General features: G+C 43.3%; 1 protein-coding gene across 5 annotated transcripts in view; it reads left to right on the top strand.

The window, feature by feature from the left end:
• The first annotated feature begins 772 nt into the window (after nucleotides 1–772).
• Nr3c1 (nuclear receptor subfamily 3 group C member 1) overlaps nucleotides 773–22,639 on the top strand; it is a 93,983-nt gene continuing 72,116 nt past the window's right edge. For 2 of the 5 annotated variants that reach the window (XM_050161184.1, XM_050161147.1), the window contains exons 1-2: nucleotides 1,840–1,984; nucleotides 4,231–5,424. In XM_050161184.1, coding sequence (XP_050017141.1) covers nucleotides 4,244–5,424 — 1,181 coding nt within the window. In that variant the 5' untranslated portion in view covers nucleotides 1,840–1,984; nucleotides 4,231–4,243. Of the gene's footprint in view, nucleotides 922–1,657; nucleotides 2,021–2,359; nucleotides 2,490–4,230; nucleotides 5,425–22,639 lie in introns of those variants that run through there. The other 3 variants (XM_050161158.1, XM_050161169.1, XM_050161175.1) reach the window with 3 other exon arrangements.

The raw sequence follows: 22,639 nt of genomic DNA, 5'->3' as shown, positions 1-22,639 counted from the left end.
CGCTCGGTGGAGTCGCGGCCGCCTCCGCTCTTGTCATAAGTGCCAAGTGCTGTCACCTGTGGGGGCACCAAAGTTACTTCCCCGCACCGCGGAGCCACAGCGCCGCGCCTCGCCCCGCGTCCCCCCGACCCCAGGGTCCCCGCGTCGCCCCCGCCTGCCCTGCTCTGCCCGGCGGGCACCGCCACCCTCGCCCCGTGCCCCTCTCAGTCCTCGGGGGACCGGCCACGTGTTTCTCTGGGAGACCCGGAGGCGCGTACGGGAACAGCTGGAGGAAGCTAAACGCTGACGTTGGAGGGCTTTGGAGCTGCGTGTTTTGCTTGATTTGGGGGAGCAAAGGGGGTCTCTGGAACCCTGCGGGCTGGGCAACACACCCAGCCGGGGGCAGCAAATGTCATGATTCGGAGGAGGGGTCTCGGCGGGGAGCTTGGATGCGGGCCCCGAAGGGGGTGGAAAGAGAGGTCAGGAGTTTGGGGTGAAAAGAGGGCGGACTTCTCCGACAACTTACTATTCCGTCTGCAACTTGCTTCTCGGCCTGCCCCCCCTCCCTCCCGCCCCCCAATGCTTCCTTAATTACATTTTTTTTTCAAGTGCAAAGAAATCCTGCTCGCTAGAGGTTTTGCATTCGGCGTGCAACTTCCTCCGAGTGTGAGCGCGCTGGCAGGCTGGGAGGGAGGGGTGGGGGTTGAACTTGGCAGGCGGCGCCTCCTGCTGCCGCCGCCGCCGCCGCCGCCTCCTCTCCGACTCGGGGAAGAGGGTGGGGGACGGTCGGGGCGCGGGGGAGGGTGGGTTCTGCTTTGCAACTTCTCCCGGTGCGAGCGAGCGAGGGAGCGCGCGCGCGCACGGCGGCTGCAGACGGGGCCGCCCAGACGATGCGGGGGTGGGGGGACCTGCCGGCACGCGAGTCCCCCCCACGGGCTCACAGTACGTATGCGCTGACCCCTCTCCTCTGCCCTCCCCTCCTCAAGCCTCCCTAGAGGGCGTGTCTGCCGTCCGGCCCCGAGAGCGGCCGCGGCGCTGCTGCACCGTTTCCGTGCCATCCTGTAGCCCCTCTGCTAGTGTGACACACTTCGCGCAACTCGGCGCTTCGCCGGCGCGGACCACCCCTGTGGCTCGGCCGGCTGCCTGTCACCCTTGGGGGCTCTGGCGGCGGACCCACGGGGCGGGTTCCCGAGCGGTTCCAAGCCGCCGAGCTGGGCGGGGGCGGGAAGGAGCCAGGGAGAAGAGAAACTAAAGAAACTCGCTTTGCCTCCCAGGCCAGGTCGGCACCCCGCCGCTGCCGCACTTTTTCTCCTTCCTCGGGTGGGGAAGGCGAAGGCGCGCTCGCCCGGGCGGAGGCGATGGCTGCGAGCCGCGGGGTTTGCAGGCGCCGTCGGGGCCGGGCTGGCGGGGCCCCGCACGCTGGGCGAGGGGGCGAGGGCCGCGGGCGCCCTTGCAGTTGCTGACAGTCGCCAACAGGTTGCACCGTTCCCCGCGGCCGCCGCGCGGCCCCTCGGGCGGGGAGCGGCCGGGGGTGGAGTGGGAGCGCGTGTGTGCGAGTGTGTGCGCGCCGTGGCGCCGCCTCCGCCCGCCCCTCGCTCGGTCCCGCTCGCCTGCCGTGGCCGGGCGGCCCTTTCGCGTGTCCGCGCTCCCCCCCCCCCACCTCCGCCTCCTCCATTTTGCGAGCTCGAGTCAGTGCCTGGAGCCCGAGTCGCCGCCCGCCCGTCGGGGACGGATTCTAAGTGGGTGGAACGAGACGCCGCAGCCGGGCGGCGCGGCGCCGGGACGGGGGACGCGCGCGGGAGACGGGAGCGGCGCGGGGCTCGGCTTGTCAGCCGGGAAGCGGGCGACTTTCCGCGCTAGGGGCTCTCCCCTCCCCCATGGAGAAGAGGGGGCGACTGTTGACTTCCTTCTCCGTGACACGCGCGCCTCCCGCGTCCGCACGCCGACTTGTTTATCTGGCTGCGGTGGGAGCCGCGGGCCGGCGGGCGAGCGCGCGGGTGCCGAGGTGAGCGGGGGCTGGGCAGCGGGCGCCCGAGCGGAGGTGAGTCGGGCTGGCGGCGCTCCCCGAGGGGCTCGGCAGCCGGGGCGGCGGGACTTGGCAAACTTTTGTCAGCCCTGGGGTTGGGGGTGGAGGCTGGCGAGGGCAGGGTGACGGTGACGAAAGGGCCTCGGCGGTGACAGCGCCGGCGCTTCCTCTCCCCGCACCGCCATCCCTGGCCCGGTGCGCTGCCCCGCCGTGGAGCCTCGCGCGCCCCGGCGGGAATCTGGCGTGCTTTTTGGTTTTGCTTTTTTTGCCGCAAGCCCTCGGGTCTTGGGCTCTCCTCGGGGGCCGCCCGGACAGCCGCTTTTCCCGGGGGAAGGCAGAACGGTGTCTGCGAGCCGCGGGCTCAGGGCGCTCGGCTGCGGGCTGCGGGCTGGTGGGGTGGACGCGGGGCTCGCAGCCTCCAGCCCAGACTTCTCCCGCCCGGCCTTATCTGCTAGAAGTGGGCGTGCCGCAGAGAACTCAACAGGTCTGGACACGTTTCTCCCTTCACCTCGCACCTTTCTCCCTCCTTCTTCCCCCCCCCCCCCCCCCCCCCCGACGACTTGTGCACTAGCTTTGGGGCAGGATTTTGCGCCCGACTTTTCTGAGTGGTCCCCTTTTAGTAAGAGACCCTCCCTGGTCACAGGTTGTGTGTGTGTGTGTGTGTGTGTGTGTATGTGCGCGCAGCGATTTTTGACAAGTGCTACTTTCATGTTTGAGGTTGCAGGCTTGATCATTGCGGCCTTAACCACTTAAGACCCTTGGCATAGTTCGTGAGGGCCGACTAACGCCCAAGGGTTATTTACAGTTTTAACTGGAGGATAAATGTCGTTTAAGGGAGCATCTCGTTTTATAAAATATTGTGATGGTCTTGGGCCTGAAAGATAGCTGTCAAAAAAGCAGGTGTGGAAATTCATTAGGGGCCGTTTCATATCTCATGGTTAGAGATCCTTATGAGATGCACACACAGATCCCAGGTGGGTTCTGAGAGAGAAACCGCTTAAGGGGAAGATTCCTAAGGCAGGTCCACCCTCTCCACCTACCTCCCGTTTCCCTTTCAGTGAAGATGATCCTATTTCTTAGTGTCTTGGTACCGGAAAAGTTTACCGTTTTATGAGAGGGGTTCCCCAATATACTTATCATATTCTTTGACAACCTCTTAAAGCATTTTGTCTACTAGTAATATACTAACGATCTGGACAAATACAATTTAAATAAATGTAGGTTGAAAACTGCAGAGAAAATTATTCTGAGCATTTTCTTGGATAGGTTTTGTCTGAATTTATATGTGATTACACAGACCCGTTTCCCTATTTTTCCCAGCATTTCCATATTTGGAAAGAAAAAAATCTTAAATCTAGAAATAAACTATTTTGTATTGAGTGCATTAAACAATTTTTAGAAAGAAATATAGCTCGATTAATTTTGGTGTTAGGAGTTTTGATGAGTTCTGCTCCATTTATCTATTTGAATAAGTTAGAACTGCAGTGAAGAAGCTAGTACAAATTCTGCTGTTTTTAAAAGTACATATTTTAGGCTATGTACAATGCATATCATATCTTATCGCCAACGTTTGGAGGTGGATGCTACTAAACAGGCACGTCTGGTTAGAAATGGAGGTTAAAGATAAGAGCATTTCCCTTGCCTATAGCAGAACAGCACTGCTTTTTTTTTCCAAATAAAATGTGCATAATCCTCCAGGTTGTACCTTGAAAGGGTTGGATGTGGGGGGATGGGCACGAGGTGAAATTGTGAGTCCTAAGGTGCAAACAATTATACCATAGCGTTTATCAAATGTCTTATTATTGGTTTCCAGAAAGGCAATCATCCTTGATTGAGAAGGGGTTGGAATTTTAAGGTTTATGCCTAAAAAAAGAAAGTTAAATACTTTGACATCAACTTGAACCTCTAGAATAATCATGTATAACAAATTACAATTCCTATGGTTGCCAAAGCTGTACATTTAGTGAGCAGGATAAACAGCCACATTCAGATCAGTTCAGTATAACTCTGTCCTTGCAAATGAGCTGCCTTGTGTTTTTTTAGCTGTAGTTCTCTGGGTGGGAGCAGGGACTATAGGTTTATTTTAGAAGACAGAAACTATTCCTCTGATAGTGGGGACTTTGATTGGGAGTTACCTAAAGGGTTCATTTAATAGGCTGTCTCTCACTAATCGGATCAGAGATAATGTGATTTTATAGCTTATTATGTCCTCTCTTTTTTTGTAGTTAATATTTGCCAATGGACTCCAAAGAATCCTTAGCTCCCCCTGCTAGAGAAGTCCCCAGCAGCTTGCTTGTCCGGGAGAGGGGGAACGTGATGGACTTTCATAAAACCCTAAGGGGAGGAGCTACCGTGAAGGTTTCTGCATCTTCGTCCTCACTGGCTGCTGCTTCTCAGACAGATTCCAAGCAGCAGAGGCTTCTGGATTTTCCAAAAGGCTCAGCGAGCAATGCGCAGCAGCCAGATTTGTCCAAAGCAGTTTCACTGTCCATGGGACTGTATATGGGCGAGACAGAAACAAAAGTGATGGGAAATGACTTGGGATACCCACAACAGGGCCAAATTAGCCTGTCCTCTGGGGAAACAGACTTTCGGCTTCTGGAAGAAAGTATTGCAAACCTCAATAGGTCAACCAGTGTTCCAGAGAAGCCCAAGAGTTCAACATCTGCTGCTGGGCGCGCTACCCCTCCAGGGAAGGAGTTTCCCAAAACGCACTCTGATGCATCTTCAGAACAGCAAAATCTCAAAAGCCAGCCTGGCACCAATGGTGGCAGTGTGAAGTTGTATACCGCAGACCAAAGTACCTTTGACATCTTGCAGGATCTGGAGTTTTCTTCTGCTGGGTCTCCTGGTAAAGAAACAAATCAGAGTCCTTGGAGGGCAGACCTGTTGATAGATGAAAACCTTCTTTCTCCTTTGGCAGGAGATGATGATCCATTCCTTTTGGAAGAAGATGCAAATGAGGACTGTAAGCCTTTTATTTTACCGGACACTAAACCTAAAATTAAGGATACTGGAGATCCGATCTTACCAAGCTCCAGCGGTGTAACGCTGCCCCAAGTGAAAACAGAAAAAGATGATTTCATTGAACTTTGCACCCCCGGGGTAATTAAGCAAGAGAAACTGGGCCCAGTTTATTGTCAGGCAAGCTTTTCTGGGACGAATATAATTGGTAATAAGATATCTGCCATTTCTGTTCATGGTGTGAGTACCTCTGGAGGACAGATGTACCACTATGACATGAACGCAGCATCGCTTTCTGAACAGCCGGATCAGAAGCCTGTTTTTAATGTCATTCCACCAATTCCCGTTGGTTCTGAAAACTGGAATAGGTGCCAAGGATCTGGAGAGGATAATCTGGCTTCCTTGGGGACTATGAACTTCCCAGCCCGATCCGTGTTTTCTAATGGCTACTCAAGGTAAGCTAAATGCCTTTCTGTTCCATCATTTTAGTGTGGTCCATTTTAGAACTCATTTATCAGGTTGTGTTTTCTAGAGCTTTGCATACTCTTTCAAATAACAGTAGAAATGGTCTTCTGAAAGTAGGCAGGTTAGAAAATCTGAAGGACTCACCTGTGCAGAAGCACTTTTGGTGTTTGGATGAATAGTAATAGTTTCTCTCTGGTCGGTGTTGAAGATTTTTGTGTGAAAACTTTACATCAGAATTGCTCAGTAACGGATTGCTTGAGTAGAGCTTGAGGAGAGCGAACATGAAATCAAGAAAATAATATCTAGTCATCTAACACATACTTGTGCATACGAATTTTAGCTGCTTTAGAGTGCATTGTTACAGAAAAATGCTTCCATAGTTAAAAGTTGCTTTGCTCTATGTGTCCTGTGTGGAGTGTTACCTTTCAATTAAAGGGTTAAGAACTGGGAGTAGTAACTCTGAGCCCTGCTGTTCCACCAACATTCTGAGTTTTGAAATGGTTAAAGCAATGCAATGTGTAGCGACGTAGACCATTGCTTCGAGTAGCTGAATGTAGACAATTGGTGCCTGCTTACCAGGCTCTTTGAGGAAGGAACTGGTGCCGATGCTTGCAGATGCTTCTGCAGATACCCCTGTAGGTAACTCATGATTAGAATTTTTTCAGGCTTCAGTTAGCAAGCGCCGCCGTGTGTGTCTCTCTTCTTTTTTTCTCAGTATATGTATACCGACATTACTGTCTGATCTCACCAAGGTTCCCTAGAATGAAATTACTGAAAACAACTTGTAAGTTAAGATAAATGTACTGGTAGGGTTAGGTAAGTGTGGATTGTAGTGATACAAGGCTGATTAATTGCTAGGGGTTTTGTTTCTTCCTTCCTTTGTATGTAGTCCCATCAACTTATTAGTAATCTTTACTGCTCCCTTTGAGAAGATTTTAACACTCGCAAAGAGAATGTTCTCAATGTGTTCTTTCACGGAGCTACACCTTTCCAACATCCCTTTTCCATGAAGGTTATCCTACATAGATGCAGAAAAGGGCATCTCTTCCCATGTGTAGGAAGCTGATATTGGGGAATAATTAGATTTAGACTGTGATCTATTTTTCTAAACAGCTTAATTATAGCTTAGCAAGAGGGGAAAAATCGCCTTTGCTCTTGTCTAGCCTGAGAGATGGGTGGTTACTGTTTGTATTGACTATTGGTAGTTACTACTAATCTAATACTCATAATTAGTTCTCTCTTATTTGGGGAAAATTATTGCAGCATTTTAACTTTTCTGAATTAGGGGTTTAAGATAGTCCCAACAACAAAATTTAAATAATTTCTTATTGCATAAACTTATGTTTTTCAAATGTTGAGATGCACTGTGTTTTAAATTTTCCAATCTTAAGTTTTTGACAATAGGTTTCATGCCATTGACTTTCATAAAAGAGTAATCATAGCTGATCTTATTATCTATAGAGAGCTATTAAATTGATTTATAAACATGTGATTATATAAGGAAAACCAATGTATTTAGGAAATCCCATGGCCTGAAAGCTATCATAAAACTCTTCACTTTTTAATTATAAAAAGAACAACAGAACCAAAACTTAATTTGCATGCACTATAAATTATCATTAGGTCTTATAAAATCTGGGATATGAACAATAAATCTCACCCTTAAACCATTAAATAATTTCAGTGCTAAAGCACCTTGACACTTTCTTAGTGACATATAAAAGGTTCCCGTTTTTGTTGTGCCTCTGCCTTTACAAAGGTAGGCAGGGCTCTGATGATGTGGCACTTTAGAAGTCCTTTCCTGTCCAGGAAGTGATCAGTTGTATACTGACGCGATTATTTGTGTTTAATCACTGGTGTCTTTTAGCACAGTAAAATACCCTAATGGGCAGGGGCAGTGCTTGCAAGTTTCACACTTAGGGCTGGGAACTGTGATTATCCAGAACCAAGCTTCACCCAAATAAATTAGGACAATGTTTCCTTTCTGACCGTTATTGAATTCTTCTATTGTTTCCCAGCAGCAGCCCTGGCAGATCTAAAATTGGTTGCTCTCTCTATATGATGCACGGTAGTTGCCAAACATTAGCTATGATCAGTGACCCTGAGTCATCAGCCACTAAGTCAACACGCTGAGGCAACAGCTGGATGGAGTCCTCTCCGCTTTAGATAGGAAAGCAGCAGTGATGTGCTAGTGACATCACTTGGATGTCATTAGCAGCACTGTATTTTTTTAAAAAAGCATACTTTTTATTTGAATTTTAAATAACTAAAACATTTCCCCTCAGAATGTTAATAAAAACTATTTCATATTATATTCCGGGAGAAGACAATTTCTACAAATATATCAGTGTACCATGACATCAGGTTAGCACATTAAATTGTAAACTTACGAGTATCGTGATTAAGATTTTTGTGTTTTTTTTTTTTTTAAGGTTTAGGTTCATTGGTGGTAAGACAAGGTAGAGATTATTGCTGCTCAGATCCGTTCTTAGTAGCGCAAGCGTCCAGTTCTAAAAGTCCCCTGTAAAATGCAGTGAGCTTAACGCAAGCATAATCGAAGCAGGCATGCTTCTGCGTAATTTGATTTTCTTCCTCCATGTTTCACCTCAGCATTAAATGGTGTACACTGCAGAAAATAGGTGGAGAGCATCAAGGGTTTCAGAGGAATTAGAGCCCTTTTCCTGGGAGGTAGGATGGTTAAAGAAAAAGAACAATGCAAGATAAAAGCTCAGTCTTCTGGAGTGTGGGGCTTGGTAATGGGAGCTTCACAATGCTCCTGAAACGTAAGGAGATGTAGACATCTCTCTATCGGCCATGTCTGTGTCAAGTTTTATAAAAATAATAAAACTGTAGGAGCATGGGGCTGAGTGGAACACATTCTGTCCCTCTCTAGTTTTGCCTATGAATGCCAGGCTAGATGTTTTTTTGAGGAGGAGACAGAACATAAAGGAAAGAGTCAGTCAGTAGGTTTGGGCCACGCTTAGCCTTTTCTTTCGATTGCTTGTTTAATGTCTTTCCTTTTTCCTGGCCCTCGGACGAGTCTGGCAGTGGGCGTTCCAGTGGCTTTTTGAGCTTACTGTTTGTTGCTATCCATTATATAAAAAGACTTCTGGGTGTGATTTGCTTTTGAGCATATCGTTATTTGCTTATATGTTGTTACCTTCATGGCAGAATCGTCTCTTCTTCTTAAAGATCAGTATGATTGATTTTAAGAGGAATTTCAGCAATTGTGTACTCAGGTGTACCAGTTCAGTATGGAATGACTAATACAGACGTGTGTAACAAGCCATTAGTCAGCTCTTAATGAAATTCTTGTAATATTTCCTTGGCTAATCCCTGTATATTTGTAATTGACAGTTCAACTCATATTCATGATGTTATTTTGGTTTTGTCTATTTTTGCAACAGATACATTATTTGACCATTTTCCATATGCTATTAATGTCTATGCATTTTATGACTTGTTCTTAAATGTACTTTGCACAGATGTAGATGAAATGCAAGTTGCAGTAGATAAATTAGTAAGAGGTTAAAGGTCACTTTAGGAGCCTTAAGAGGTTTCGCTGACGAGAGATTGTATCAAATAGTATGCTTTCCACGAGTGCCAGTGTGAAAGACAGCTGAATTCTCTGCGAGTTATGTAAGACTCAGTGCACTCTAGCCTAGTTCTATTAGGGAGCCTTCATTTATGCTTTGGTTAGGTCTGGAGCATGTTTCTTCAAGTACATTTGTCTTTAATACTTGTTCATAGTTAATTATTATGCGTGTTTAAGTCTTGTCGTATGAGTAAATTAAACTGGCATAATAGGTTCATGCTGTGTAGTATTTATTGTTCTAAAGCCGTCCTGGTAGTATTTTTGTCAAAAGTCATTGTTTAATAGAGTATAAATAGTTGTCAAATTGATAAGCATTTGTTTATATTTCTGAGGTATGCACAATATAAATTGGTGAATCCCATTGTATAAATAATTTCTAAGGACTGTTTTATTGGATTAAGATACAACCAGAAAAAAAAAATCAACTTGTGGTCTTTACAAAAGAGATCAATTATCTATTTCTCCAGCTTTATTCAGCCAACTGCTCTCGTTTTCTTCTATGTTGGCTTTGTAGTTTCCAAGTTCTCCTAAGGGAAACTTACATTTTAAAACAATTCCCTAAAATGTTTCCTTCCTTCCTTCGGAATCATGAGGTCATTTTCATGTCAGTGACTCTTGGGTGTGACCTTTAATGACGTCTTTATTGTATATATTATTTTTTTATACATTAGAAAGTTAATTGTAGCTAGTGGCTTCAACCCCCGACCCCGTGGGGGGCAGGGTAAAGAGAGAAGTAACAGGCATGGGATAGGGGAGAAACTTGGGATTTCAGGACAATTCCGTATACTGAGCCTTTGGACCAGCAGCTGATCGCCAGGTATCTCAGGAGGATCGCTCGTTCAGTCAGTGCCGCAGTGAAGCTTTCCTGTGAGGACGGAGAGTGCAGAGTGACGATGTTTCTAGTGAGCTCTTTCTTGTGATGCTGTATTACCAAAACGAGGACAAAATTTACATCATACTTTTATTTCTGCCAAAATCAATTTCATATTTGTCCCAGTTTAATTTAAGCTGTTATTAGAGAAAATCTAATGTTTTGAGCTTAGTTAAAATAATCATGGCGCCTCATGTGTTTACAACCATTTCCTATTTCATAGTATACTTTGCAAATAAATTACCAACTCACTGTGGAGTAGAACTCTTTCCGTGGGTTATCTGGATTTTTGCTAGGATATTGAGTAAACTAGGCAAATAACATAAATTATTGGATTCTGTAAGTACTAGGCAGCCACTTAAACTATTTATATTGCAATAGTCCTTAAAACTAACTATTTTGAATGAAAACATACCATCCCTTAATTTAATCTCTGAGCCAATTTAAATATTAATCACTTATTTTGATTGAACTATGTGCTTAAACATACTTATTTGGAGTAACCAGCTATTCATTTTAAGTACTTCAGAATACTTTATTTTAGCAATCTTCAACAAGATTTATATTGTCTCTAATGCAATGTGTTTAACAAGGTTCCTGCTAATTTAGAACTTTTCCATTTAATTATGGGAGTATAATTTACATATATATGTTTATGTATGTATATATGTGTAAGGAGAGGAGAAGGGTTGAGTTATGACACACATTTACACATTACATTCCTTACACATTACATTATTTTTAATTACTAATTTGAGAGTTTAATAAATGTGCAGTTTTTGACACTTAAAAACTTCCAGTTTATTATAGTGTTCATTTTAAATAATAAATTAGCCTTTATTCTAGATTATTTCATAAGTTTCCATAATAATATTTAGCCATGGCTATTATGAAAGCATATTTGATAGCCAAATTTTGAAAGTTATTGTGAAATGATATCCAGTGTAGTTCATGATTTAGTATTTCGTGTTGGGGCAATGCACTGATTTACGACCTTAGATTGTCACATGAAGAGTGATGCGTGACTGGTTTGCTATGGACACTTTTATGTTGTCATCATTTTTATGTTTTGTTTTACAGTTGGGAATTCGGGCTTTCTTAATTTTAGTATGTAAAATTTGCTCTCCCCTCCGACTCCATCCCTTCCAGATAATTTGATTTAGATGTTCAATAGAAGTAATGGTAGGGGGAAAAAAAAGACCTGGGTTCTGAGGCTAAACTGAACCAAGCTATCATTCTAGGTAATTAGGTAATTGTGTTTTGAAGTTAAAGATACTTTCTCTGTGTCGTTATTATCAAAACCCCAATGGGTCTGTGTGTCTGTGTAAAATTCTGCAGTTCTCTTGTCTATTTGATGAGGTGAATACTGTGTGGGAGGTCAGGGTATCCTAAAGACAGCTTCTTGACATTTTCCTTGTTTATCATTAATTATAAGACAAAAAAATGAACTTAGATGTGTACTTTTATAAGAGAAAGGTTTAAAATGGTGTTCTTGATAGCTCATAAAATGTAAATATTGTTGTAGCTGGACCCAGGAAGAACCCCTGAGTTCTCAGAGCTTGTTTTATGTAGTAGATAAGAGGTTATCTGTTCCCATCCCTTCATTTCAGATGAGAGATTGAGATCATGGCCAGTGTTTAGGGAAGGACTCCACACCTCATTAGTTGTGCAGTCGCCTGGAACCACCCTGTTGGCAGCTGTGTGAGCCTTAGCATCCAGGGCTGCCCTAGAGGTCTAACGTGAGTAAGTAGTTGACATAATACTGACTTCATAAAAACCACTGGTCCTTTCTTTCCCGTATAGCTCGTTAGTGTTCTCTGCGTTCTTCGGCAGCACGATGCTACCGCACACGCTGCTACAGTTCGTGCTCTCCACCCCTCACACGTTCATCGCATTCAGTGTCTTCCTTCTTTGACGCTCTTTATTCTGCTTGTTATATTAAGTTTCTGAGTCTGTCAGGACCCATGTAGAACAAAAGCAGCTGTTACCTGAATTTTACAAGTGGGAGATTTAAGATATTTAAAGAAAAATTAATCAGAAACCTTCATACTGGTCTGAAAGGAATTACTTTCTATTTGATGTGCTAGAAATTCCTCGACGATCGTTCACACTAATTGTCCACCAACAGTGAGTCTGAAAGCACAATATAAAGGAGAAATATGACCAAGGCTCCGCTCCGTATGTATGTGCGTAGTCACTTCCTGTTTCCTAGCACTGCTACTTGATAGCATATGTAGATGCCTTTGTATCATGGCTCAGCAGGTAAACGGGCTGTATGCAAGCCTGGTACCTGAGTTTGACCGCAGAACCCAGGTAAACGTGGAAAATGAGAATCTGTTTGACTGAGTTGTCCCCTGACCCTGACAGGTATGCCGTGGCCACCTCCCATTCATACACACACGTATACAATAAAAATAGTATTAATTAAAAACCTAAGCAAATTCGTAAGTGTGAGTTTACTTTGGAAATTACAAAACAGTTATTAAAATGCAAGGTGGCAATTTTAAAGCTCTGGCAATTGTATGCAGTTTAAACCAGGATGACCCTCATTTGCTGAGAGTGAAGATACCTGCATCCCTAGTGTAGGTGCTGCCTGCATCCCTAGTGTGGGTGCTGCCCATCAAAAATCACTGGGAACTTTTTTAGTGCCCACTGTATACATTCCCCAGAGGGTTATGAGTCCCTTTTATCTAGACTGCTGCATTTAAAGCCCAGACCGTTACCTTAGTATTCATTTATTTTCAAGGTTTCGTTTTGTTTTGTCTTGTTGTACTGGGCATACCTCCATCAGTAACCCTTTCCGTGGATTTTAATCCATGTTAGGTTTACCATCGGAAATTTAGTAGCTATACTGATAACTTAAACCACATTATTGATAAATGCAAGGCTGGCCCCTTTCTATTTTTATTGTCTGATCCTCTCAGGTAACCATGCATGCAAAAATCAAGAAGCTTTCAGTTTTAAGAGTCATAAATACTAACACTTTTTCTAGGTTCATAGATTTGGGAGGATTAGAAACCTTGCTTAAAGACATCTACTAACTTATGCCTTGGTGGTGACAAAGCTGCTATGAGGGCTGGAGAGAAGGCCTAGCAGTTAAGAACACTTAGCTGCTCTTCCAGAGAACCTGAGTTCTATTCCTAGAACATTCATCATGCAGCTTAAAACCTATAGTCCTGTTTCAGTGGGATCTGACACCTTTGCTATCCTCAGGCACTCACATGTGTGCAACCTGCCTGCATATGCATGCATACAATCAAAAATAAAATAATCATTTTAAAAAGTTTCACTAAAAACAAATTATAGATGCACATTATATATACACATATACATCTCTGTGTATATATATATATATGTATACATATGTGTGTGTTCATGTGTGTTGCCAAATATAGAAAAAAATTAAATTGTAGTTTAAATCGATAGATATATCATTGTAAAACCTGAGTTTTACAAATAAAAATATTGAAAATTTAATTAGAACATTATGTGAATCATTTCATCTGGAATCCAGCTGAGTTTATGAAGGAGAAAATATGAAAGCAGAATAGATATTTTTAAAAATATTTTCCCCCAGATAGAAAGCCCAGAATGAAGGTTCTTATTTCTAAGTCCACACCGTGAGAGGCTGTGTTGTTTTCTCTCTTCTTTTGCAATCGTCTCGAGACACCTTGTAAACCAGAAAAGGAAACTGAGCTCATTAAACTGCTCATCAGTGTACATCATGATATACATACAGTAAACTACATCAGTGTTCTTAGTCAGAAAATGTACTGACCCCTTGCCTTAAGCTGAATAACTTTGAGAAGTTTAGCCTGTCTCTGTTTGTAATATTTGCTTTTGTTGAGGATTATTTAAAAATGTTCAGCTAAGGTGTTCTCTCCCCTCCTCCTCCTAGTCCCCCCCCTCTATAAAATAGACTCTTAATTGAAAACGGCTGCCTCCACTCTTGCCTCAGCCTCCCACCATGCCGGCTTGTGCAGGCACTTCTGTAGAATAGGTCTGTAGTACGCTTCCCTGGTACTGCCCTAAAGCAGGTGGTACTCAGTGGTTAAGTCCTGTTTTCTTACTATAGGGCAGAAAAAGGAAAGATTACTTCTAAACCTGTTTCCCCCCTCTTCCTCTCATGTTTATTTTATGTTCAGGAAAGAAGGGCCATCTTTGGCTTGGACTTGAAAGGAATATGGTGATTGCAGATATGGAGTAAAGGAGTAAATACAGAGTGAATTCCTACAGTAATTTGCAAAGTACTTGAGGTCCTCATTTCATCTCCTCCATGTCCTGGAGAATTAACCATTTGACGGTCACTATGGCAACAAGTGCATTAAAGTTACTTATACTAATAAAATAGTCTGAGTTACATGTTCAATATGAAATTCAAATATTTTTTACTTGTATTCTTTAAAAATCTGAAAAGGAAACTTTGGCTTTACTGGCCACTATTTAATAACTCAAGAATTTTTATCTCAAGTTCTACTTTTATCTATTTTTCTGTTTACTGTTGACTGAATGTTAAGATGAAACATTTATCATCTGAAATCATTCTGGCCTCTGAAATCATGGCGCATGCCGAACCATTCAGGTAGGATGTCTGCTGTGTTTATGTCCTGTTAGGACTGAGGGTTATTCCAGGAGAACTTCTCTATTGAGAATGGTCTAAAACTTTTTTATATCTGTATTTAAAACAAGCTAATTTCTTTAATAGTCATTGTTCTTCTGAAAACATGACGTCAGGTTTCAGTGGCCTATAAAAGGGGATGGGAACCATCACCATGATGTGGGAGTCGGGGCAGCATTGACATCTCTAGGCCCTGGACTTTAACATAACCTAAGGAGAAAATTCGCAGTCTGACTGACTGAGGACAAATGACCGTTTAATAGAGAGTGTCATTAAAACAGAGCCATGGCGCTCTAATAATACCAAGGCAAATCCAGATGAGACTATGAGGAAGCCAGAAGGAAAAGTTAGAAAGCCATGAAAAAAGAAAATGAGAATTTTAAACTTCTGTCTGGGGCCTGGCTGTTTGGTTTCTGTGTGTCTCCGCTTCTGCATGGGCACTGGGCCATGTGTAAGAAGCCCGGTGATGATGTTATGTCGGCAAAAGGAAGAGCTACAAGAACAAGACATACCATAGGAGGCACATTACTGGGGGGTGTCTGCTCGAGGGCACAGAGCTCTACTTGAGCAGCCAATACCTGTTGAGCTGGGCGCTGGGCACAAGCGTGCAGCCGTAAGGAAGGCAATGATCAGAGTCTGATGGAGAACAGTGTCACGTTCATGCCTGCTCCGCCTTCCTCCCAATTTGCTTCTTAAGCTTTTACCTGAAGAAGGCCAAGGGGATGACCGGGTAGTGAAAGTCCGCCCAACAATGTGGAGCAAGAGACGGGTAAGAACATGTGCTATGAAAAGAATGGAAACCGGTAGAATGACCCACCTGTCAGGACAGACTCCAGTTGCCCTGGGATAGAGAAGCATGGCTGCACCGTTATCCCCGCCCCCACTGTGCAGTGCACAACAGAGGGAACAAGGTGGGCGTTGCAGCCTCGGACTGCACTTCCTAGTTTAACACTGAATTTCTTAGGCCATGTGGGGTATCTCTGTAGTCTCTAAGAGGAATATGGTTGTCTTTCTAGGACCCCTGGTACATGATCTAGGCCTGGGGATGTTTTGTCTGAAATATTTTCCCCAAATATCCACATGCTTTCCTGGTCTCCTGTATTTAGGTCACACTTAGATATCACTTGCATAAGAGAGACCTCTGTCGCTGTCTGAAATTATAACGTCTTTCTTTCGCACATTGTTTCCTCCCCTTTGACATACTTAGGAATCTTTGTGTCCTCTCCGCTATAAGCTTGCTCTGCTCCTGTATCCCAGCATCCAGAAAAGTGTAGGCTCTCGTTAGTCCCTAACAAGTACATGCTGAATAGATGAATAAGAAACTTGGCATCTAAGTCAAGAAGAATGGGTATCGGTGATACTTCAGTCTAAAAAAGTCAGTCTTAGGACAGAATGATGCAAATAGAGTATACATAATTAAAATATTTTGATTGTTATTGGACATAAAATTTACTCTAAAGCTTTAAATTGGACTGATTCTTGCAGTTTCTTAGAAGAAATCAGATACATATATCATTAAACAAATGTAGGGCAGTCAGTGCTTATAAATGTTTTTGAGGGTGTTTGATATAGCTGGTTGCTTTTTTTCCCGCTATATAATCTGCCACAGAAATTTACAGTTATTTTTTTCTCAGAAAATTTCATAAATGTATATGATACGTCTTAATCTTACCTGCCCCTACTCTCTCCCTCTACCACTTTTCCCAGTACACTTCCCTATTCCTCCAGTTTATAAAAGTGACCCACCAAGCCCAGTTAGAGCTTTCCTTATGGGCATGACTATCAGGTCTTAAGTCTTCTATTAAGAACAGTTTATCCTAGCAGATAGGTCAAATTAGGCAAGAAACTGTGTTGTTGTTGTTGTTGTTTTAAATATTTATGTTTGTAAACACTGACTATTCCAGGAGAGGAAGAATGGCTAATTTTCTCTGAATTTCTAAGTTGTCTTTCTTCAGCTTATGGATGTTTTGGGTTTGATTTATTGCACAGTAGTGAATATCATCAACCTAAAAGGTTAGTAGAAAGGTGTACCTTCTAAGTATTGCAGGTGAATAACTCATTCTTAAATTGGGAAAGACAGACACCAGTAGCAATAATAATAAGTTAAATAAAGCCAAGCCATGTAGGACTTAACTATTGAAAGAAAATTAGAGGAGGTCTTTTAAGAATGAACTTCTCTAGTGTTCAAGGAAAAAGTGGGGATGGAGCAAGGACAGGAGTCTGGAAAGCATCCAGAAAGCAGCCCCCCCCCCAAATTCTCAGTGACTAGCTGGAGAATTACAAGACAAAGATCTTAAAATGGCGGGACGGAGCATTTCAGGATGCTGAATCAACTTGGTCTAAAGATAGGGCCTGGAGTTTTCTAGCTCCCTGAGTGGGTGCTGTTGAAATCAGTTCCTGAAGCATGTAGATGTTCTCACAACTTAAGTCCCAAATGGGTCAGCAAAGCACGTGATTAGTTTATAATTTAAAAGCTTTCCATTTGGAAGACAGGTTAAAACATCGAAATAGGTAGTAACATCCTTCTGAGACCATGAGAAGTGAGTCCAGCCCAGGAAGGAGTCTAGTTCCTGCTCCTCAAGAAGCTGCACAAGGGAAAACTGACAACGCCCTCCCTCCAAACTTTGTTTTTTCCTATCAGCGGGGGCTCCCTGATTGTCCTTTCCCTCTCTAATCCATGCTGCAGCTGACTACCATATAACCTTCCTAGAACGCTGCTTTTCTATAGTGTCCCTAATCAAGGACACTCTGTGGTTGTGTTGCTCACCTGTATGCCGGACGATACTTAGCAAGCCTTCCCTGGTTTCTCTTGCAAGTGGATTATAGAGGTTGTCTCTGCATTGATTCCTTTTAAATATTTTAGCAAATGCCTCATCAAAATATAATTTTTAATGGGATTATTTATTTTGGTAAATTATAACGGAAGTAATTTTTTCCCACCTCACTCCTCCTTCCTCTTTGCTGTGCCTGTGCCTTTCTCTGTAACCAACCACACAGTAGTAAGTAGACATGTATAAGTTGTTCCGGTTTGTGTGCTGTTAAATCAAAGTGGGATCATCTCCCCATTTCTCTGCAGCTTGCTTTGCTTACCTAACAAATAATCCCTGGACTTCCAGATCAGCAAATGTGGATTCTATTCTATTTAATAATTGTATAATGTTCTATTCAGGTTGGTTGATGATTTTTGCCACCATAGGCTCCAATGAAGACCCTTTCCAATGCATCCCTCCTGATCAGAGATTAGATTCCAAAAGTGGGTTACTGTCAGAGTTCTGTGTAATCAAAATGTTAAGAGATGTACGCAGCCATTGGTGGTGTTTTTTGTGTTGGCCAGGCTGGCATTACACTCTTGATTTCCTGTCTCAACCTCCCTTCCTTGTACTAAAACTGCAGGTGTGTGCCACCACACCAGATTCCAACTTAACCTTTCACAGGGAGTCAAGCATCACTTGGTGATGTTTATTCTTTCCTTTGTAATAAAAACAACATGATTACAAATTAGTTTCTTGCCATAAGCTTCAAAGTTGATTTTAGCACAGCAGTGTGCTATATAACACAGATGTTACAGTTTAGAATATAGGCTGTTCCTCTGCTTTGGATGTTATCTAAGCTTTTAGGTTAACTTAATGATACAGTTTGTCCATTTCCCTTGCGTTGCTCAGCCACAGCAATCCATTCTCGCATCCTGTAGCAATGTTACTGGAAGGTAGGTTGTCAGATTAGATAAGGGGGGAATGGGAGGCCCCACCTGTGGTTCTTAGTCTCATTAATAAAAGGAATTTTAGAATGGACTCAAACTCCAGGCTGATTTTCTTGAATTTAAAAGAAGCACCCTGACAGACAAACTGCTGATCCCTGGCAGCTTCCTAGAGGCGAATGCAGAAGAGCAAGTCATGCCATTTGAGCCAGCATGGAGGGCAGATGTGCCGTGACAGGGAGAGCATGCTCAGTAGGGCTAGAAAGAAGAAAAGAAGGTACCCTTTTCTTGAATAATTCAGAAAAGTGGACAGACTTAGGAAATGCGTGCTTTGTAAGCTACTGTGCTGGGGTGAGATGTCATGGAAGAAGTACATTATCTCATTGAAGGAAAAATTACCTCTCCTAACTCTTTGGCATAAGGTAAGCCTATCTTCCCAGGGCTGGTCCCTTACCAAATGATTGACCTGGCCCAGTTGGGATGCTAGGCATCGCCTCACTGCCAAGCCAGGGATTCTATTCTCTTGAGTAGAAGGAAGCTTGTCCTTAATAGGCCTGTATTTGCTGCTCTCACGGTACCTGCTCACAGTGCAGGGTTTTGTTTCTCACCTGCCTCCGTGCTTGATGAGTAGGTGCCCAGCATCTGTGTATTTAGATACTGCTTTGTAATACAGAAAATATATATGGGCATGTATTTGTGAGTCGGTTAGATATTTTTGAGATTGGTCTCACTGGGTTTTTTCCTGGGTTCAAGTGATTTCTTTGCCTCAGCCTGCTGAGCAACTGGGACTACAGGCTTGTGCCTCCAAAACTCTGTGTATATGTGCGCGTGTGCAAACACTCACACACTCGTTCTCACACTCTTGCACATGTCTGTGTCTGACCTCTCTTTTTAATTCCATCCAGTCTTTGTAGGGACAAGGAATATTTTCACTGTAGCACCTTAGCATGTAAGGTAATTTAGTTGTTTGAACAAGATCCAAGGTGAGGAGGAAGCAGATAGCATGGGTTTGCCTTAAATGTACTTTATTCCTTTTAGGGAAAATTGGAATTCTAAGAATCGCTAAACAGCACCCATATTGGTCACTTCCTGTTTGTGAGCCAAGGTTTTCAGAGTTGCAAAGCGGATCGCAGGGTCAGGGCTGTGGGTACCTGCCTCCGGCTTGTGTTTTGTGGAAGTTACGTTTGAAGCATTTGTAGGAAATGGTTTTTAGAAGGGGTCCAGTTTCATTGTCTTTTCAGTGGAGATTATGGAGAACCCTTTGTTCAGTGCTTCCTCTGCGCAGGAACTGGAGGTAAAGACCAAGAACACCAGTCTGGGAGCTGGTAAACAGGCCAGCTAACCTCATTCCTTCTCTGTCTGCATTTAGACGGAAATGGATAGATGGTGAGTTGTGTGCTGGTGAGTAAGGTTCCAGTCTTCACCAGTAAGTCCCGTACACAGTCGTTAAGGAGTGTTCTATCACTGTTGTAGACCCATGGAGTTCTAGCTGGAGCCAGCCTTGGGGTCTAACCATTTCACCGGAGGAAACAGACCTACTGCAGTTAATATCGTGTCAGACTTTCTGTTTAAAATCTGTTTGACCTTGATCAAATTCACAACCCAGACACCCTTAGTTTCTTCGCTTTTGAGATGGGCACAAGGAGCTACTGCTGGTGAACCATGTGGTACAGGCTGACACGTAGCAGTCAGGAAACAGCAGTGCTTCTTCTTAATGATGGAACTTCAGATTAGAGAGCATCTTACTGTTTAAACGCTGTGTGAGCCCTCGGCCCATTGTACTGTGCCACTGTTGATAAGTGAGTCTTCCTCCGTGATGGCTCTTAAGACAGGATCGTTATGGTTTTAGCTTTCAAAGTAAGTATAATAGTTAAGCAATTGGAAACTTTAATTTCTGGTAGTGTGATCAGATTTATATTTTGACTTAACTTTAAATGGGAACTGAAAAATGCGTGTGTGATAGATGTTTTGTTAAGAGGAGTGCTTCCTGTCTGACTCCCCGTTCTACTCCTTCCCTCCCACTCTGCCCCATGAGTTATGGAGAGTCACTCTCTACTACTTGACCCTCTTAGGCACTTGAGGGAAGGTAAGTTAGAATAACATTCTGAAGAAGAGCAAGCCTCTCCTAGCTTCACAAATTCTTAGAATATTCTAAATAAGTTCACTGCTTGCTGTCTGATCTTTTTATATCTTCAGTTTCTTCTTAAAGAGAATAATTCTTTGAAAGTCTAATCAAACAGCCTCGTTAAAGGACTGTTTACATTTTTCCTTATGCTTCAATATAAATTAAATTCCACAATTATAAAAGGCATCACTTTCCTGGAGGATTAGTGGCTGAGAGCACTTGCTGCTCTTGCAGAAGATCTCGGTTTTGGTTCTCAGCAGCTATATAGTGGCTCACACAAAAAAAAGCCATTATTTCCTGATTTAGTTTTTCAAATATGTAACTGTTCATGTTATTACCTAAATTAAATACACATATTGAAACATATGCGAAATTCTGGGTAAACTGGGCTGTATTTCAGCCTTACTCTATTAGGTCAAAGGTTTGTCATTCTCTTTAGTATCAAGTTTTTCCAGTTTGAAGCTTTTCAGAAGCAACCTTTTATTTACTCGGTTGCTCAAAGTAAATTTGTCTGATAACTTGTATAAGTTAATATTTGCTCTGTAAGAAAGCAGATAAAAACATAGTGGCATTCACATAGCATTCATTTATTATTTATGAATCTCCAGGTTAGCTGATCAGTTCTTATCTGGCCAGGCTCATCTGAACTCAGCTGGATTTAGTCAGTGTATTTATGGTCAGTGGTTTGATTTGCTTTAGCAATAAATGGCAACAGTCAGCCGACTTGCCTGAGCTTTTTGAAACAGTAGAATTCCCAAAAAGCCAGAAGAAGCATGTAAAAATAAATTTATTCTGTAACAACTCTGCGTCAACCACATTCTGTTGGTTGGAAGAAAACCTCAGGGTCCGCAATCAGGAGACGGAAGAGCTGTAAAATGATTGTTGCCAGAAGGAAGACTGTGCTTTCTGGTCATTTTGTTTGTTTCTATTTCTTCCCAATTTGTCACAATAGTTACAGGATTTAGTTGCATTAAGGAAAAAAAGACAACCTCATCCTTTAGTTATGACAGTCAAGTTGTTCGTGCCAGCTTCCTGAGGTGAAATGCAAATCACTGGTCCAAAGGGTAAAAGGGCTTAGAAGTCAGATACCAGTGGAAGTTCAAATTCCAGCTTTATCATGATCCAGAGCCCTGTCCTGCTTGTCACGTCATCTTCCTGGTAGGCATCAAAGTGGCTACCTGAACTGAACCTCGGATTCTCTGTGTACTTAAAAGGGGAAGCAGGGCAAGTATCTGCCAAGTCTTTTTAAACCATTGAGTTTATTCTTGGAAACCTTGCCTACACTTTATTCAAGGTGTAGACTTGATGGCCTCCTTGTATAAAAGGGAAGAGAAAATATGTCAGGGATGGAAGAGGAACGTCTGACTAGTTTGGCCTCAGAAGGAAGTGGCCACTTGTGGATCTTGTCCTATGAGACACATACTAAAGAGGTAGAGACCTAAGATCTCTTTAGGGTAGGGTTCCCTATAATTCATAGGATAGGAGTTGTAATATTAACACAGTCCACATTTATTTTGTTGTTCAAAAAAAAATTCTGGGCCCTTTTAGATCTAACTAGATAGGTGCCTTAATACCACATTGGGAATTATCACCCATTAGAAAAAGAGTACTACGTAAGACAGGAAAGATTATACCACACATGAACAGTTGACAGTTAATTGTCTTTAAATGTTTAAAAGAGCCATTTAAACATGAAATGGCATGGATTTCTTTTCCATGCATGATAGATAGTTGTCATATTGAGTGGGAATTAAGACATTTAAATCCCTTCATTGTAGACGGAAGTTTCTGTCCTGCCCTGTCCCACAGCTGTTCAGTCCCAAAGAAACACACAGAGGCTTATATTAGTTATAAATTGTATGGCCTGTTAGCTCAGGCTTATTATTAATTGGCTCTAACAGCTCACCTCATAGTTCTTGTCTATGTTTCACCATATGGTTTGTTACCTTTTCTCAGTAAGGCATCCTTATCTTACTTCCTCTGTGTCTGGCTCGTGACTGACTTTCTGCCTTTCCTCGTCCCAGAATTCTCTTAGTCTGGTTACCCCTCCTATACTTCCTACCTGGCTCCTGGCCAGTCAGTATTTTATTAAACCATTGTGAGTGACAAATCTTTACAGCTTACAAGAGCATTATTCCACAGCACTTTATTCTTCAACAAGATGAAAAAAGAAAGAGAAAGCCAGCTGGCAGTGGTGGCACACTCCATTAATCCCAGCACTCTAGAGGCTGAGACAAGCTAATCTCTGAGTTTCAGGCCAGCCTGGTCTACAGAGCTAGTTCCAGGAAAGCCAGGACTA

Source organism: Alexandromys fortis, unplaced genomic scaffold, assembly GCF_014885135.2.
Source record: "Alexandromys fortis isolate MF-2015 unplaced genomic scaffold, M_Fortis_MF-2015_v1.1 scaffold_17, whole genome shotgun sequence".
NCBI classification, from domain to species: Eukaryota; Metazoa; Chordata; class Mammalia; order Rodentia; family Cricetidae; genus Alexandromys; species Alexandromys fortis.
This window is presented reverse-complemented; position numbering and strand designations above follow the sequence as displayed.